Here is an 18,919-nt window from a genome sequence, read left to right as displayed (position 1 = left end):
CACACACCACACTATTCGCGGCACACGTACTTACAGCCAATCAGCTCTGAATTATGTGAGATGACTATGGTGGGGATGGCAGCACTTTGCCCCTATGGTCATTATTTTTTGCCACACACATTAAATAGGAAAATACTCTGAGCATGCGCAGTGTAGTTTTTGCAGTCACCGTTCACTTAGACAGTCAGAGGGAGGGGCAGGATCGGGTTTTGTCCCACATGGCTCTAAACAGCTCACACTGTAGACACTAATTAGAAGAACACATACTAAAACAGCAATGTACAGACGAATCAGATGATTAAACATGATCTTAAAATATATTTTATATATTTTTTAATTTATTTTTTGCATTTTGTTGTAATCATTATTTTAACACTTTCTGCTGACACTAGGTGGGGCACCTGCCCCACCTGCCCCTAATGACCAGTCGCCACTGGGTATGAGGCATGGCTAGAATGGGTGATCTGTTTGGTATTTTGAGCAAAACACTTCATAGACATGTTTTTTATATATTTTTATATCTGAGACCTATGCTATTGCCTAAAAATAGCGTGATAGGTGCCCTTTAAGAGCTAGTGCTGAGTGTGTCTGGATATTTCACGAGAGAGAAGTGAGGTTAGTGCAGGGCCGTCCCTCCCTACAGGCCGATCATGCAGACTGCGCGGGGCCTCATCTTACGGAGGGTGCCTCAACTGAGCCGCACCTACTGTATGATGACAATTCATACCCCCCCCCCCCCCCCCCCCCCCTGTCGACGCTCGCGAAACAGAAGGCCTCATCATATAACTTTGTGTGGGGCCTCATGTTGACGGTCCTGGGTTAGTGTCTCAACAAGGTTTAAAAATTAGGAGGAAGAGGTTGTTTCTACGTTTTGAGAATAAAGTTAAAATACCATTTCGATATATATTTCACATTAGATTAAATCAATACATTACCAGCCTTACTTTTAGCGTATAATGAATGTTTGACTTTGAGGTTTCTGTACTTTATTCTTCATATATGCAAAATATATAATGAAAAACCTCCATCCTCTCAGTTTTAACATAAATACTAATCTAAAGTTACATTTAATTTATCTTGCTTTTCTAAGAGTGTATCTTCATGGTTTATTGCACTTATTCTAAATCGCTTTGGATAAAATCGTAAGCTAAATTAAGTGCAATGTTAACCTGTTACCTACCTATAATTATTATTCTGTATTCTTACATTTGTATTTTTATATTGAAGCCCTTTACTCTTATTATTATCATTATTATTATTTTTATAATTATAATCCATTTTTAATTTGTTATCATTATTACCGTGACAGTCTCTCTCCCGTGTTTATCAGACTTCACCCTCCTCCTCCTCCTCCCGTCACATGCAGCTTAATAAACACTCTCCCATCAGTCGTGTGAATCATAAAATGCTTTAATGTTTTTTGTGTTCAAGGCTCAGTAGTCCTCACTGTGATCAGAACCACAGTGACTCGTCCACAACAGAAAGTGCCCTTTGTAACGTGGCGGAGGAAATAGACACGAGTGTGATGATGAACGGATTCAGGCGGTGACAGATGCATAGAGACTCGATGGAACAGAGATAGTATGGGAAATGACAAACAGTACTTAACCTTATATATACAGTATATGTACTTAACCGAGCTAAACCTGAAGTACTACGAAATGGGGCGAAGCCTGCGAGCTAGTTCCGGCAGTCAACTCGAGCACCAATGATACATGAACACGTGACGCACCTCGTCCCTCTTACAACCAACCAATCACATTCTCCTAAACATGCCGCGCTATTTAAGCTGCCAGGTCTTCCTGCCTCTGCCTCCTCGCTATGCTGCTGCTGCTGTGTCCACTTGCTATGCTGCGTTCATGTTCCTGCTGCTGTGTTTCATGCTGCTGCTGCTCGCCCCCCCCCCCCCCCCACCCCCCACTACCACCTGTAGGCTCGGGGGATAGTTATCTAATCATCACTCAATGTTCTTTGTAAGTCTGTGGAGTGATGAGGCCCGAGCCTAGACGCCAAACTCAAACTATATGCTGCTTCTAATAAACATATTAAGAAACACGTGAGTTGTGTGACTGAACCACATTTATGTGACAAAGATCTGTTTTGGCACCACCTATGGAGTCGAGTAGTTCACCATCACACTGACGATACGCTTAATAAATCACACACAGAGATACATGTCTTTTTTTTTTCTGATAATAGAAAAAGAGATTTACAAATCGTTTTGTTCGTTCGTGGCTGCAGAAGTTTTTCAAAACTAACATTTTAAACCAGAACGACAAATGTTTGAGTAGTTTTTCTGGCAGTTTTTCGACAAATTTCGTAAGTGCAACTTTTTAGAGCTCGCAATCTGAGGACACACACATCTGAATAAATAAATAAAAATAAATAACCACAAACCAAACGAAACATTCAAAGATATGCATTTTGGAAGGAAAATACTTGCTTTCCATTCACAGTCAAATATGTTTTAAATATCCATGCTTGATGTAACGTGATTTCCTGATTCCTCTGCCTTCATGCTTTTTCTGAATTTCCAACTTACTTTCACTTTAACACATCACCAGCTCCCTTTCAAAATAAAACTAAAATAACCCTTTTTTTGTCCTCAAATTCATTTTATTTTCTAAACAGGTGACTATAAGCCAAAAAAAGGGGTCCTGAACCTTTTACTTTGAGGGATTTCATTAGATTTTTTTATGCAAAACCTGCCATTTTACCTTTCTAAAACACAATCATTGAATTCTCTTCCTCTTTAATTCCCTAAACAACTTCTTCTTAGGTCCATAATCTCTGTTTTTCAATTAAAATCCTCATCTTTACAATGTCTGCACTGTGTATGACTTATGATAAAGTCATCTGACCCACACTTGCACCCGGCATGTGATCCTGGACATTTTCAGCGAAGTAAACAAGTTCATAACAGCTGCAAAGAAGGGAAGTGAAACTGAAATCAGCTGGGTTCAAAAAATTGTCTCACAGCTGCTTTCTTTCTTGTGTTTTGGGGAAAATAAATAAATAAAACATGTTCCTAAAATGGTCGGTTTTACATACAGCCATCTACACCATGTCATTACATCTGGACTGATGCTGTGTAGGTAAAGCATGTTTTTAAAGAAATAATGAGATGTAAAATATCAGTCCTACAACAGGTCGACGCCCCCTCCCACTACCCATAAGCCCCCGGGGTTCTGGGGGTCTACGAGCTGATGATCTGGCCGGACCAGGTCTCATGTTTGGTGCCGGGGTTCAGGTGCACGATCTTCACCTCCACCGCCTGCACCTTCAGGTTCTTGGGCGGCACTCGGCTCACTTTGTACCTGACCTCGTCTCCCTCCACCGGGACGTACTCCCCCTCGATGCTGGAACAGAGAGAAAGTAGGGCGATGAGGATGGAGAGTGGAAAAGGGACAGTTTGGCTTCATACTGTCTAGATGTGTAGAAGAGCAGGGATACAGACGATGTTTAAATACAAGAAGTGTCACTACGATTAAAAAAATACTTTATTATTAACATACAGTATGCCGCCTGAAACGCCTCCATTGGACTCCTTTGTTTACTTTAGAAACACAGTGACATCACTATGTAACATGCACGCTTTTATTGGCTAGCGCTTCAACACATTGTATATGATGGACTAAGGGGCGGGGCATATCTAAGCGGTTGACAACAGAGCCGGCCAGCTAACCAATCAGAGCAGACTGGGCTCTGGTTTCAGACAGAGGGTGAAAAGAGGTGCTGCAGCACAGGCAGTATGAGACAACAAAGAGCTTTATGAAAATTAAAGCATGGAGACATGTAGAGACACTACATACTGATATACACCTGAACATCAGCAGGAGAGGACTCTTTAAAGTAGAGACACTACATACTGATATACACCTGAACATCAGCAGGAGAGGACTCTTTAAAGTAGAGACACTACATACTGATATACACCTGAACATCAGCAAGAGAGGACTCTTTAAAGTAGAGACACGACATACTGATATACACCTGAACATCAGCAGGAGAGGACTCTTTAAAGTAGAGACACTACATACTGATATACACCTGAACATCAGCAGGAGAGGACTCTTTAAAGTAGAGACACTACATACTGATATACACCTGAACATCAGCAGGAGAGGACTCTTTAAAGTAGAGACACTACATACTGATATACACCTGAACATCAGCAGGAGAGGACTCTTTAAAGTAGAGAAACTACATACTGATATACACCTGAACATCAGCAGGAGAGGACTCTTTAAAGTAGAGACACTACATACTGATATACACCTGGACATCAGCAGGAGAGGACTCTTTAAAGTAGAGACACTGCATACTGATATACACCTGAACATCAGCAGGAGAGGACTCTTTAAAGTAGAGACACTACATACTGATATACACCTGAACATCAGCAGGAGAGGACTCTTTAAAGTAGAGACACTACATACTGATATACACCTGAACATCAGCAGGAGAGGACTCTTTAAAGTAGAGACACTACATACTGATATACACCTGAACATCAGCAGGAGAGGACTCTTTAAAGTAGAGACACTATATACTGATATACACCTGAACATCAGCAGGAGAGGACTCTTTAAAGTAGAGACACTACATACTGATATACACCTGAACATCAGCAGGAGAGGACTCTTTAAAGTAGAGACACTACATACTGATATACACCTGAACATCAGCAGGAGAGGACTCTTTAAAGTAGAGACACTACATACTGATATACACCTGAACATCGGCAGGAGAGGACTCTTTAAAGTAGAGACACTACATACTGATATGCACCTGAACATCATCAGGAGAGGACTCTTTAAAGTAGAGACACTACATACTGATATACACCTGAACATCAGCAGGAGAGGACTCTTTAAAGTAGAGACACTACATACTGATATGCACCTGAACATCAGCAGGAGAGGACTCTTTAAAGTAGAGGCACTGCATACTGATATGAACCTGAAAGTGAGCATAATAGGGCCCCTTTAAAACTTTTAATAAGTAGAAATATTCTCATCTCACAAACATGTGGCCACTCGCACTCAGACACATCTGTCGGAGCTCTAATACTGAAGACATTTGAGACAAGATAAACTCCCCAACCCACGATGCAGCTGTTCAGATGGATGATCCCGCAGAATCTGTTTTCACAAAAGTGCTTTTGCTGAGGCTGTAGTAACATTCAGCTTAATGTGCAGAATAAAAGACTGAATAAAAGCACATTGCTGAACTATTTGTGCATTTCCACTTCAGGTGTCAGAGTCCTGTGAGAGTCGGAACAAATAGCTGTCCCTTTGAGAAAAGTACACACGTAGACTTTTGTTTGCTGAGTTAAAACAGTCCTGAGGCGACGCTGCAGATCTGCAGTTAGTTTGTGTTGCTGTTTTTAATTCAGCCGACGTTTGTCTGCTGTGACTCTCAGAGGACACGGCTGTACAGTCTGCACGAGAGATATAAATACTGTGCGCAATACACACTTATGAACAACTTACTAATGTTATAACTGCTGCTACTTCAGTACTTTGAATTGCCTTGTGTGTGCTGTATAAATAAACTTGCCTTGCCTTGCTGTTATGTGTTCATGCACTTATTGTAAGTCACTATGTAATGTTCACTTACTTTTTCATACTGATGTTTTACAATGAATGTTTGGATGTTTTGGAGTTCTTGACGTTGGTCTGCTAATTTTAGTTTTACTTTTTATCGGCACTGCCCCCTTTAATGTAACAATGTACATTTCCCCTCAAATTGTTTTGGAATAATACAAAAAATATGTATTATATATTCTTTTATCTTTTTATGTTAATGTTTCTTGTACATTTGTATTTGATGTTATATTTATGTTCTTATATTTTTCCTATACTACAGTACATCTATATATATAGGATTTTCCACATTTAATTATTTTATTTATTAATGCACTTTTTGCCTTTTATCTGCAGTTGTATTTCCCCGCTGTGGGAGAAATAAATGTTTCTGATTCTGATTTGTTTTGTATTTGAAGATGTGTTTTGCTACTCACTCTGAGATGTGAACAAAGATGTCCTCTCCGCCGTGGGAGGGTCGCAGGAAGCCGTGACCTTGTGACCTGGAGAAGTTCTTACAGATGCCTTTAAACACCGGACTTGATTGAGCGCGTACCGTACTGCAGCCAAAGACAAGAAAACAACAGTTATTTTGTTTAATCACACCCGGTACGACTGAAAGTTGTTATTGTTTCAGTAAGACGTGAAGGAGACGTTTACAACAGCACATTTTCTCTTTTGTGTCAGATCATTCATTCTGGCAGAGAAATGTAGAAGGATGCACAAAGAGAAGGATTCATAAAGAAGGAGAATCAACAGACAAAAACCTATGTTTCTTCTTCCATGTTTCTTAACGTATTTTAAGAATATTTTTTTCTTATTCGTATTATATTTTTCTTCTGTTTTTATGTTTATGTCTCAATATTTGCAATATATTTTAAACCGATAGTAGGAACTTACCTATAATGATTTAGTTAATAAAATATCCTTTAGTTACTTATCAAAAACTATTTTACAAGTGTTGCAATATAAGAAATAGTACTGATACATGAAATGGAATAAAAAGAACATTTGTATCTGTGACGTAATAACGTTTAAAAGTAGCATAAAATGGAAAAAATCCAACGTGTGTGTTTGGATGTTTTTATCACCACACACTCATTTTTTTTCAAGTTGAAAAGAATCAAAGGTTTTATCGTCATGAGCTCAAAGCTACAGCGTAGAAATGGCATTCTTCTGACCTGAGCTCCTCCAACATATATAATAAAATACAAAAATACAAAATAGTGCAAAAAGTCTATATACATGTGAATAGAATATGGGATATGTACAAGAACAGAATATGAAATAAATACTGTAGATTAAGACAACATTCAATCCGGTTTATTGCGGTTACTCATTGTTTATAGTAAATAAGAACAAACTCACGCTGAGTAGGTGCGGTTGCGTTTGGTCGGCAGCGGGCTCGGTAGATCTCGAGGCAGCGGGTGATCTTTCCCGTCCTCCCAAACCCGGCTCCTCTCCCTCAGGAAGGGGAAGGAGAGGGTGAGGGAGGCGTTGGGGGAGCGCAGCGGGGTCCTGGAGGGCGACGTGAGGCTGGGGTCCGCCATGTCACAAGAGACAGGGGTGAGGAGGACGAGGGAGGAAGAGGGAGGCTGTTCTGCTGACTGTGTCGCCTGTCTTCTGCTTCAGGTCCAGAGTTATCCAGGTCAGCGCTGTCGCTTCGGGTCTGTCAGGAGGAGGGAGACCACAGGGTGAGGAGGGGGAGATCAGAGAGGTGTCATGTGGCTTTAGAGATGATGGAGGGGGAGATGAGGGATGGGTGTCATGTGGCTTTAGAGGTGATGGAGGGGGAGATCAGAGAGGTGTCATGTGGCTTTAGAGGTGATGGAGGGGGAGATGAGGGATGGGTGTCATCCAGCCAGGAATCCAACTCATAATCAAGCAGACACATAACTGGGAGACCTGGGAGTGCTCTGAAGTGTTCTTTCCTTGTGTCGAAGCATTTATCTGGCACAACAGTTTCCTTCGGGATGAATAAAGTCCTATCTTATCTTATCTTAGATAAAAGTCTTTCAATAAGGAAAATAGATGTTAAGGTGATGTCCTTTATATCAAGTCCACTTTGATGTTTAAGGGGTACTCCAGTATTGCGTATACCATACAACAGAGGGGACGTGCTACGGATTTGCAAAAGAACTGGAAAAGTGTGTCCTTCCCCCGAAACAAAGTTGAGTTAAATGGTAGCAGTGTGTGTCAAACAGCTTCCTTATAGAATAGATTAAAAAATGTTTTAGCACACAAAAAGTTCAGCCCATTTGAAGCACGAGTTGTTCTGAGTTAGTATTTTTTTTGTTGCACTTATCGTAAATCACTTTGGATAAAAGCGTCAGCTAAAGAAATGTAATGTGATGTAAAAGATGGCGGAGGTTAAGATAATTAAAACGTGCATTTTCTCATCTGCTGTCATCACTAACGTCAGTGGATCCCAAACTATCATGTGTGACATTATTGATGTTCCCGTTCCGAGCGATGCCTAACATCTCTATGGATGTCACCTTTTGAGCCCATAAAGGCCAGAACATGCCCAGCAACCGGACACTACTAACTACTCAAGTGGGTGTTGACCAATTGAGAGGAATTCAGCATTCAATTGACGGTCTAAAACAGTCCAAACAAATCGCTTGTAAAATGTTTTGGAATCACTGCAACCTCGAGCAAACCGTCCTAAATGTGCAAGGGAACATTAAGCGGATGCTTCTAGTAGCATGCCAGATTAACCGTGAATAGATTATAAGTGAAATCAATGCAGCAAAGGTCGTCATATCCCGAGTATCACAACATGGGTCCAAAAGCGGTGGATCCTACACTACCCACAATGCAACTCAACTGCATCATTACACCTTTTAATACATTTTACACCTCCAGTTTTTAGCGCAGCACCATCTATTTTTCAAAAGCCCAGAGACACCATCAGGCTTATTTATGACATGAGAAAAAAGATCAGCTGAAGACATTACACACCATGTGTCACCAGATGAGTCCTAATGAAAGGTACATTGACCTTGGGACGTGGATTGCCCCTTTAATCCAGCTTCATCAAATATAAAGAAACACACATTTTCTATATTCAACCTGAAGCCTTTGGGAGTTGTCCTGCTGTCCAAAGCACTGCAATCCCCATGATCATAATACTAGGTTTATCTCTAAAGCAACTCAGCGCACGCACGGTATATTAATAATACATGTGGAGGTTTCATATCTGCCCTTGCATCCTCTTCAGTGTATGCAGGGAAGAATCAATGCAGTGTGCTATTCAATGCCCATCAGAGTTATGGTTGGTCCGTTTTTTAGTGATGAAAGTATTCACCTATCGACGAGATTCTAGGCCATTTCCTAAAATAGAAATGTATTTGTTTTGACACTTTAAAAGAAAGATATCTGCATACGATAACAAATTGGTACATGATCTTTGCACTTTTAATATCAACTACATCCCTAAATGTTACAGCCGATACATTAATAGATAGTGTGTTGGTTGGGTCGTAATAATCCAACTGATTTACATATCTCTTTAAAAGCATGAAACTATAAGTGTGGGTTTGAGTGTCTCTCTACACCTCCACACATGTTTAAGAGCACAGTTCATCTGATATAGAGCAATGGCTATACACACGGCCTCCCACATTGAACACTCACAACACAGTCCTGTTTATTCAGGTGGCCTTCAACACACCTCATACTCGTTTCTCCACGCAGTGCCCCCCCCCCCCCCCCCCCCCTCTACACAAACACTGGGTATTTTTCAATGTCAGGGAAGGATGCTCCAGAGCCACTATTTCAAGGATACGTCATCGAGTCCCGCCGAAGGACTGTTCCAATGTCCAGCCTCCTTGGAATTCTACCAAGACATGTCCTAGCAAGGAAGCGTCCTCAAGAAACACCCACTGTGTCGTGCTATACGCGCGTGTGTTTCTTTTGGACACCCCCCTCATGTCGCCTGTGATGATCGTGATGCAGGCACGGCGTGACGTCGGAGCAGCTGCAGCACGCCGTCTCGAGTTCGTGATGTCAGCGCCCCCCCTTCCCAAATGAACAACATATCCTACTCAAACGGAAGTACACACGCATGATATAATAAAGCCTCTATGTTGCACACACACAGAAGTATACGCCCACAGTATTGATGATATACTACAATATATTTGATAATGGACTCAAACACTGAGAATTTACTCTAGTTTTTTCACACATCAGGAGAACATCTGGATGAGCAGAAATGAAGCCACAGAACTAAAGAGGGCCATGTCTCCTCTGGCCCGGGTCAGGCACAAATCTGTTTCCGGTCCCATGGTCATGAAAAGGCAGTGTGTGTGTGCGTGTGTGTGTGTGTGTGAATTGTGTGTTGACACAATCCCATATTTCACTTGCCTTTGGCTTCTTTTTTATAGCATAACGGAAAAGGATTTTGACAGCCTTAATAAAACTGAAAATGATAATGAAAACACGTAAATTGCGTTCAGTTTGGATGCTAAAAATCCCATATTTAACTCGCTTTTGCTCTTGTTTCATTTTAGCCAATAGCGATAACATTGACAACACCAATACAATTGCCAAAATCAATTTAAAAAAGCAGTGTGTGAATTGTGTATTGAGTTCTGTGTTCACACACTATGCAAAACATCCCGTATTTCACCCGCTTTACACCTCGTCTTCCACCAGCGAAACGTAATGACATCCCATTGGCACCACAATACTATCCAACAAAATGAACAAAAAGGGATTCTCTGTGAATTTTGTGTTGATTTTCGCGAGCTGTACTCACACATACAATCCCGTATTTCACTCGCTTTCACGTTGTTTTATTACATCCAATAGCGAAACGTAAGGAAATCACATTGCCAGCCTTAATACAACTGCCCAAATGAATTAAAGGCTGAAACAGCAGTCGGTGCTAATGAGAGAAGAACTGGACAATAGCGTGGTGCGTTCATGGCACCAGCGTGGATCATAACATGGAGGGAATGTGACACCGATCAATCCTGCGTACATTCAGATATAAATAAATAACCTGTCCTTGTGATTTAGCGGTTTTTCCACCAGGCGTGCAAAGAAGACATTGTACCCGATCCCAAAACAAAGACACGCACGCACACACACACCCCCCTGCAGGCACTACAACGTGAATGTTATTTTTCCACAGAAATGTTACTTACTGGTAGGTTGCGGGCGATCAGCTCGTGCCAGAGTGCGTCTTAAGTGGCGGAGTATTATATAATCAGTTATTAAATAAATAAATCGGCTAAATCCGCGCAGTCTGTCGGAGAACCCTGATGATGGTGAGGATGTGACGAAGAGCTGCTGAGTCTGCGCAGCTGGCGGAGATTCCGATGGCGTGATGCGACTGCGTGTGTGTGTGTGTGTGTGTGTGTGTGTGTGTGTGTGTGTGTGTGTGTGTGTGTGTGTGTGTGTGTGTGTGTGTTTTGCTTTCTTCATTCCTTTGAATGCATGTAATCTATTATGGGAACAGTATGCTCAGTGTAAGGATATCTTGCCTTGATTGATCGTATTGCACTCTTTATGCAGCTGCTGCTTTATTACAAGGGACTAATAATAGTGTTTATATTGAGGACAGACTCCGCCAATCCAACACATGTGAAATTGCATTAGTGGAGATATGTGAATACAACCCAGTGGTGTAAAGTAACTAACTACATGTATTCAAGAAACATTACGTTTTAAAGACACTTTAACTCCATTTGATGCGACTCCACTACATTTTGAAAGCAAATACTGTCATTGAATACTTTGTAGGTTCATATTCTTAACAAATATAAATCAACAAATGAATTATGATGTACAATAAAGGATACAAATACCTCCCAGGACAAAACTAATCGTTTCCTCTCGTGCTACAGGTTTTAGTGCATGTTAATGGTCTGCAAAAGCTCAAATCCCTGTGTTCCCTCCAGAGGGAGTTTCTCTCCCACACACCCTCCTGGAAACACCTCAATTGGACTCCTTTGTTTACATCAGTAACATAGTGACATCACTCTGTAAGCCTTGGACTGGGCTCTGGTTTCAGACAGAGGGTGAAAAGAGCTTTTTGAACATCAAAGGAAGGAGACATGTCACAGGAGAGACACTGCATACCGCTATGAAGCTGAACATGAGCAGAATATTTAGGTACAACATGTGAACACTTCTTTTAGTTTTCTAAAACAAATCCAGAAACAATTCCAATGTCTAAGATAAGCTACGATATTCAGTTATTTATTTTCATAGTCAAATATGTAATCCCTTAAACTGAACTCTCTGTAAACCATATGTCTGCAATGAGGGTCACATGCAAACTTATCTATGTGTTTTTCTTTCGTATGAACTCGAAACCGTCCGACCTATTTCCACTGAAGACAAACGAGACAGGCCTCTAGGGGCTGCGCAGTCGTCACATGAAACACGGCGCATTCATTTCTGATTGTACAACAAACACCAGTGTGTGTGTGTGTGTGTGTGTGTGTGTGTGTGTGTCTCTACTGACACTGACCAGCGTTCAGAGACAAGCCGCGTGGCCTTCACTGACCTCCAAACTGTGGGATTTAAAAGGCTGGCCGCTAATCCGTATTAGCTATTCCTCTTCCTATAATCACACAAAATGACGAAGCACTCACTCTGATGATGCGTCCTTTTACTGCGAAAGTGAAAAACAGTTGTTAAATAAACGGAGGATAAAAAGGTGACATTTTAAATAAAAAGTTAATATTGATGTTACTCCCACCGAGAAAACACGTTATTATTGAAGTCTTCAATCTTTGGCGATCTTGATACAAAGGAATAATAAATTGTCTTCCGGGGCTTTTCCTACCAACCCAACCGCCACTCAGGTGGTTGCTGCACATGCTCACACCTCCATCACACCTGACGTGCTGCCAAGTGCATCACCTGCTTCAACTGAGGACATTAGGACAAACCCTGATAACAAATGACTGAACGTAGGGTCAGAGTCTCTCTTTAAACGGAGCAGGAAGTCTGTGAACGTCAAACCATTGTGTTTCAGACCTGTGGTCAGGGTGATGTGTAAACATGGAGCTGGTGTTCAGGGCAGTATTTACAGCACAGTCTGTCTCAGAGCGACTTCAGTCTCTTCACACCAAGTGTCTGACTTCGTGTCTTTACTTCTGGACCCAGACTCCTGGGTATCGTGTCTCCAGCTCCTCGTCTCCTCGGTCAGTTATGATGTTCGATCTGTTCGTAAAACACCAAATCTTCCTCCTCGTCCTCTTCCTCAGTGCTAGCTGTTCCACCAGGACAGCAGCCCCAGCCCCGGGTCACAGATGGTCCCCTGGAACAACAGCACAATGGATCAGAATCAGAATACTGCATTTATCCAAGGGGGGAATTGGGTTTCATAACAGTTTTAGACCCTCCAGAAAAACGCGATTCTGCCATCGCAGAATTTACCGCAAAATGGCGCAGATTTTTAAAAGGCTGCATATTTATCAAAAAGCCGCATATTTCGCAATTTCACAGCATAAAATCACATAAACCGCATGTTTGATCGCATAATCAAGGATTTTTGCCCACGTTTTTCTGGAGGGTCTAACAGTTGTAACATTTTAGAATTAAATTCATTATATGTATAAGATATAAAAACCAAAACAATGGAATACAAATATTTACATAAACATACGATTTAAATGTCCGATAAACGCTAAAATGAAAATAGAAAGAGAATATTCATACAACCATGAACATTTAAGAAATGTGCAATAAATAAAATACAAATATTTATAAGGAGTAAAAATGTGAAATAAAAAGATACATTTCATTAAATAAAATATGTATATAAGCAAGTTAACGTTCAAAATGTGCAATAAAAATACAGAACAAGATATTCATATAAACATAAGAATTTAAATTAAATTGTCTAATAAGAGAGTATCTAAAGTGATTTTATATTACTAATAATTGTGGGGTCATTGTGTTTATAATACCAGATACTGTTTTATGAGGGACCCAGTTAAACAAACCTGTTAATGCATGTGTACAAAGTTACTCTACACAAAGCTCCCAATTTCTCTTTATTTCTTCATGTAAAAAGTCTGAGCCACTTATTGCCACCTCAAACAGTAAAGAGGACACTTTAAATGTTAAGATATTTATATAAACAATATCAATATCAATCCCAAATCAACAAAGAGACAGCTAAAATATCTTTTGACTTTCACTCTTATCAGAATGATCATCTCCCTGTTTTTATTAAAGCAGATCTCCTGGTGTCTGTGTGTGTGTGTGTGTGTGTGTGTGTGTGTGTGTGTGTTCTTACGATCAGAGTGTACGGCGCCTCTTTCTTCTCCACCTCCTCAGCTGGCGGCGCCACAGGCTGTCCGGGTATTACCGGTGTTTCTGCGGCGGACGGGCCCGTCGGCGACGTGTCCACGAACATCTCATCTGTCACCCTGAAACGGATGTCCTCGCCCTGGTCCATGTAGAGGTCGTGGGCCCCCTCGTCCGTCTCGTACTCCCAGAGCCAGACCTGCTCCGCTTCATCACTGAGGCTGAAGTTAAGGACTGGAACTACAAGCAACTCCACATCCGAACAGTTTACTAATGTATTACGCGCCGTGGTTGAATACTCGATTCTGATTGGCCACTTTGGACAGTCTGTTATTTCTTGATAGCAGATTGCCTAAGGATGATCAAGGGACTATGTGTTGTCATATCAATACGCAGAAGTCTGGATAATTTAACATCAGTGGTTATTATTCAAATGTTCTATCAGAAAACATCAGAACATTAGAATCAGTTTTCATATTCGTGGACAGCAGAAACATTTGGATTCAGGATGGCTAAACTGTTACCAGTAAAGAAAAGAGAAGAGAAGAAGAACAGGAAAACCAGAGAAGGACTCATGTAGCTGGACTTTAGAGAAATCAACAGAAGAAGACGGACAGGAAATAAACACTTAAGAGAACAGCAGAAGAAGAAAGACAGGAAGTAAACACTAATATGGCGTGCTTCATGTTATCCCACATGCCTTGATACACCTGTGTGTCCTTGAGATGGAATCGCAGCACTTTGCTTCATTATAGGAACACTTTCAGGCAGGATACAATTTGGCGGGCTGCTGAAGAGACTCTGGAGGAATGAGGATGTCGTCAAAGAAGCCCATGGTCACTGTGAAGGGAACAGAGTTCACAGAGGTACTTGCATGTTGTGTGTGGTTCGTGTGAAAGCAGAGACCTGTGAGCCTCGAGGCCGACGCCATCGCTGAGGAGCTTTTCTCAGTTTCGCCGTGAGCAGAAACTCTGACCATCCCTCTGAGGCGCACGGCCTTTGGACCATCAGCATTTTGGTTTACGGCCATCAAGCACCGGAATACTCTTCCACTTCCACTTAACACCTGACCTGATTCTAACTCGTTTTCTTAAGGTGCAAAACAATGATATTAAGCCACCAGTCATGCCAACATTATTACACTGTAATCTGAGTTTTTTAAATTTGAACTGTATTGTCATACTATATCTTAGATATTTTATTTAAGTGAATTTGAAGTGTACTAAGTATTATGTTCGTAACCTGTATTTAAATCAGGCTTTATAATTATTTGAGTGACCGAGGTCATGTAGCACGACATCCCTCAACAGACTCCAGCGTGTCCAGAACGCAGCCGCCAGACTCCTCCCCCACACCACATCACCCCGGTCCTCAAAGAACTCCACTGGCTCCCCGTTTCACACCGCATCCACTACAAACTCCTGGTCCTCACTTTCAAAGCCCTCCACGATCTGCCCCCCCCCCCTACCTCACTGACCTCCTCATCCTCTACCAACCCCCCCGGTCCCTCAGACCCACCTCAGCCGGCTTGCTTTCCATCCCCAAGGCCAAACTCCGGAGCTTCGGGGACAGAGCCTTCATGTGGCAGCCCCGAAGCTCTGGAACTCCCTCCCCCAAGACCTGCGTGAGTCCGAGTCCCTCACCCTGTTCCAGTCCCGCCTCAAAACCCACCTCTTCAACTCTGTATCCATAAGCCCCCCCCCCCCTCAATCAACTTCCTCCTGACTGCTTTTCTGTTTGTTTTGGCTTTGTTTTGTTTGTCTACCCTCCCTCCCAAATGTAAAGCGTCTTTGGGTTCAAGAAAAGCGCTATAGAAATAAAATATATTATTATTATGTAAGTGTACTTCAAGTGTACTATGTATTCATTTATTGAGCTGTACTTAAATCAGGCTTTAAAATAGTCAGACTGATAGAGATGATGCAATGTTATTATCTGTCTATTGGTTGTTATGAACCCGCCCGAGGACCACAGGTGGAAATGAGCCATTAGCTACAATCTGCCATCTCTTCTCTTTGCGGAGATGCATGTTTTTGTATGCATGGTCCTTCTATAAATAAACACAAGCAATAAGACTGTTTTGATGTTTTCTGTGAGACTGAGAGGTGAAGTAGTTCTTTTGAAAACACATGCAGAAGTCACATGCTTGCAATTACACAAAACCATGAAATGAATGACTTTGAGTGTTGGTGGGATGCGACATGATGCCTCCCCTTGAGAGCACATCAGAGCATGCGTATCTGAGATGGAGTCAAACATGCCGAGATGGAGAGACGGAACTTACCATGAACTCCTTCTTGACTGCAATACTTGATTTTGCCGAGTAGGATCTCATCGAGGAAAGGGTGGAAAACAACGTACCTGAAATGAACTGAGAGAAAAAGCAAAGGAGGGCGTCAGTAAGTGAAGTCCATCAGCCCTCCCTCTAACCACACTTAAGATCGCACACAAGGTGCAGTAGCTAAGTGTAGCTGGAGACTGACCTCTATCGCCGTCAAGGGTTTTATTATTGGATGAGAAACAGGAAACTGTGAGACCAAATGTCTCATAATCCGATTCGAGTGCTTTGTCAGGAAGTCATTTATGTTGCGATGCATCTCAAATCTAATGCAGCAGTAAAACACAATACATACTGTTTTATGTCCGATATATATATATATATATATATATATATATATATATTCATGTAGGAGGAGCCCGTGACTTGAGTTTGCTCACACTGCAGCAGCTGTGACAATAGAGCCTTGAATCTTGATTGGAATGAACATGGCCTGATGCAAGTGAAAGTGTCTTTGTACCTATGGTGTGTGAGGCTCCGTCTCCGGGGAAGATGTAGGAGTCGTCCAGTTTGGTGATGTCGTACAGGCAGATGCAGAGGCCCACGTTGAAGACCACCTGAGAGGAGGGCGGGTCACAGCGATCAGATAGGATAGAATCAGGTCTCACAAGCAGAGCACACAGTGACATGTGTTCTCTGCTTGTTTTAACCCATCCTAGTACTAGGAGTCTAGTACCAGGAGTCGAGTACTAGGAGTCGAGTACTAGGAGCAGTGGGCAGCTAGTGCACACGCCCGGTATGAGGAAATGATGATATTACACGAGTGCTTGGGCTCGATTGTGTACAAACGATTGTAATACAAATAGCTAAACTGACTTTAACTGAAAGAAGCATCAAAACTCATATTTGCTCAAATCACTGAAATGCGTTGGTGTCTGCTCGTCAGCCTTTTGAAGTTTCACCGCAGTGGAAGACACAGGACGGAAAAGCAACACAATTCAGTACAATCATTATACTGAGTTGTATATGAGTATGTTTACCTCAGTACAGTGTATAACAAATCATTTATAAACCTGAAAGTATCATCTCAAAGGATGATTTTGAACTTCTAATTTGAGAGCTTATTTGTAGAGGGGTGTTATTGCTGTTTTACTAATGTGATAATTTGTTCAGTATTGTATTTCTCCTGCTTTAAAAAAAGACTACATACAGAAAAGGTAATACAATAAGCTTGACTTGTATTTACTTAACATGTTGTGTCAAGAGTTGCTCAAATGTCTCTCAGACAAACACACACACACACACGCGCGCGCACACACACACACACACACGCGCGCACACACACACACACACACACACACACACACACACACACACACACACACACACACACACACACACCCACACACACACACACACACACACACACACACACACCTACCTTGTTGGCCAGTTTCTTGTTGAGCTCCTCGGCTATGGCCTCGTTCAGTTGTCTCTGGAAGTTCCACGGAGGGATCCTGACAGTGTCCACCATCTCCACCAACACGAACATGATGCACACTGTTACACACACCAACACACACACCGGTAGTGAAACACCCGGAGCGATGCAGTGTCGCTTATTTTCAGGAAAGCGTGTGTTTTTTCCACACCGAAGAAGGGAAAAAAGGGTCAAGAAGTTTCCACGATCTGCCAAAAAAACCAATTTAAAGTAGAATAATCTAGAGAAAACTCAACAGTATCCATGATGTCTCCATGTGAGTATTTACGACAGTGAGGTTTTACGACATGTCGCAAAACTTAAAGGTACAGAGCACAATTGTTCAGCTCTGTTTTGATGTTGATATTTCTCTTATTCTTTAACCTACTGGGCTTTTTGGTTTCCACACATGTCCATACAAATGAGAAATATGTTATTTTTTAAAGGGAAGTAACAAAGTAGATTTACTCAAGTACTGTACTTTACATTTTGATGTACTTCCATTGTATACTACTTTTTACTTCTACTACAATTCAGAGGTAAATCGTGTACTTTTACTCCACTAGCTTTATTTAATACATAACATTACATTACATGTCACTTGTTAGACGCTTTTATCCAAAGCGACTTACATACTCAATACTGTGGACAATCCCCACAGGAGCAATTTGGGGTGAAGTGTCTTGCCCAGGGACACAACGACATGCTGACTGCAGTGGGGTTTGAACCTGTGCTCCCCTGACCCGAACACCAACGCACTGCCCACTGCGCCACATGGCTCTCTTTGGATTACCGAAATATAATCAAGTGTTAAATCAGACTTTAGTTCCACCTGGAGTAAATTCACAAGCTACCCTGCAGTATACAAAGTCATTCAAACTAGCTGCACCTTCACCAGCTTTGAGAACACTTTAATGATCAATCATTATAAAACATATCATATATATTATTCTGAGATGGACCAATCTGCACAATGACTACTTTTACTTTTGGTACTTTAAGTACATTTAAATGCCAATACTTTTCTACTCGAGTAACATTTTGATTGCAGGACTTTTACTGTAACAGAATATTCCTACACTCTGGTACTTCTACTTTTACTCAAACAAGATCTGAGTACTTCTACCACCTCTGGGAAACAGTGAATAAACAAATGCTATTTTTTTGTTTGTTGATCTGAATTAAAAGCTTATTCAATTAATAGCCTAATACTTTTAAGGCACAACGCACATACTTCTGTGAACACTACAATTCACAGTAAATACTACCGAGTACCGGAATTTGAAGGTATATAAA

The 18,919-nt window shown here is 41.5% G+C and overlaps 2 protein-coding genes across 3 annotated transcripts; both read right to left on the bottom strand.

The window, feature by feature from the left end:
* Positions 1-1,906: 1,906 nt before the first annotated feature.
* Positions 1,907-10,911, bottom strand: csdc2b (cold shock domain containing C2, RNA binding b). 2 transcript variants are annotated; one of them, XM_034089362.2, is made up of 4 exons: positions 10,745-10,911; positions 6,957-7,257; positions 6,026-6,148; positions 1,907-3,359 (listed from the first exon to the last, which is right to left on the bottom strand). In XM_034089362.2, the coding sequence occupies exons 2-4, from the start codon at positions 7,136-7,138 to the stop codon at positions 3,197-3,199; spliced, it is 468 nt and encodes a 155-aa protein (XP_033945253.1). In that variant the 5' UTR covers positions 7,139-7,257; positions 10,745-10,911; the 3' UTR covers positions 1,907-3,196. The 2 variants fall into 2 exon arrangements, with proteins under 2 accessions (XP_033945253.1, XP_033945254.1); XM_034089363.2 differs by lacking the exon at positions 10,745-10,911 and adding an exon at positions 10,354-10,514.
* Positions 10,912-11,167: 256 nt separating this feature from the next.
* On the bottom strand, positions 11,168-17,917 carry polr3h (polymerase (RNA) III (DNA directed) polypeptide H). The gene is made up of 6 exons (XM_034089396.2): positions 17,585-17,917; positions 16,664-16,760; positions 16,150-16,236; positions 14,642-14,705; positions 13,855-14,080; positions 11,168-12,870 (listed from the first exon to the last, which is right to left on the bottom strand). Exons 1-6 carry the CDS (start codon positions 17,693-17,695, stop codon positions 12,820-12,822), a joined length of 636 nt encoding a protein of 211 aa, XP_033945287.1. The 5' UTR covers positions 17,696-17,917; the 3' UTR covers positions 11,168-12,819.
* Positions 17,918-18,919: the final 1,002 nt, after the last annotated feature.

The sequence above is a fragment of the Pseudochaenichthys georgianus genome, chromosome 8, assembly GCF_902827115.2.
Source record: "Pseudochaenichthys georgianus chromosome 8, fPseGeo1.2, whole genome shotgun sequence".
In the NCBI taxonomy this organism is placed as follows: Eukaryota; Metazoa; Chordata; class Actinopteri; order Perciformes; family Channichthyidae; genus Pseudochaenichthys; species Pseudochaenichthys georgianus.
Note: the sequence above shows the minus strand (reverse complement) of the source record. Positions and strands in the feature narration are given on the sequence as shown.

Excerpts from the sequence above, each read along its gene's own strand:
- csdc2b (XM_034089362.2), bottom strand. The coding sequence starts at position 7,138 with ATGGCGGACCCCAGCCTCACGTCGCCCTCCAGGACCCCGCTGCGCTCC. Across the intron at positions 6,149-6,956 it reads CGCAACCGCACCTACTCAGC|TACGGTACGCGCTCAATCAA; the intron begins GTGAGTTTGTTC and ends CTTTGGCTGCAG. Across the intron at positions 3,360-6,025 it reads ATCTTTGTTCACATCTCAGA|CATCGAGGGGGAGTACGTCC; the intron begins GTGAGTAGCAAA and ends TCTCTGTTCCAG.
- polr3h (XM_034089396.2), bottom strand. The coding sequence starts at position 17,695 with ATGTTCGTGTTGGTGGAGATGGTGGACACTGTCAGGATCCCTCCGTGG. Across the intron at positions 14,081-14,641 it reads CTTCAGCAGCCCGCCAAATT|TGATGAAGCGGAGCAGGTCT; the intron begins GTATCCTGCCTG and ends CTTCAGCCTCAG. Across the intron at positions 12,871-13,854 it reads AGGCGCCGTACACTCTGATC|GGGACCATCTGTGACCCGGG; the intron begins GTAAGAACACAC and ends CTGTTGTTCCAG.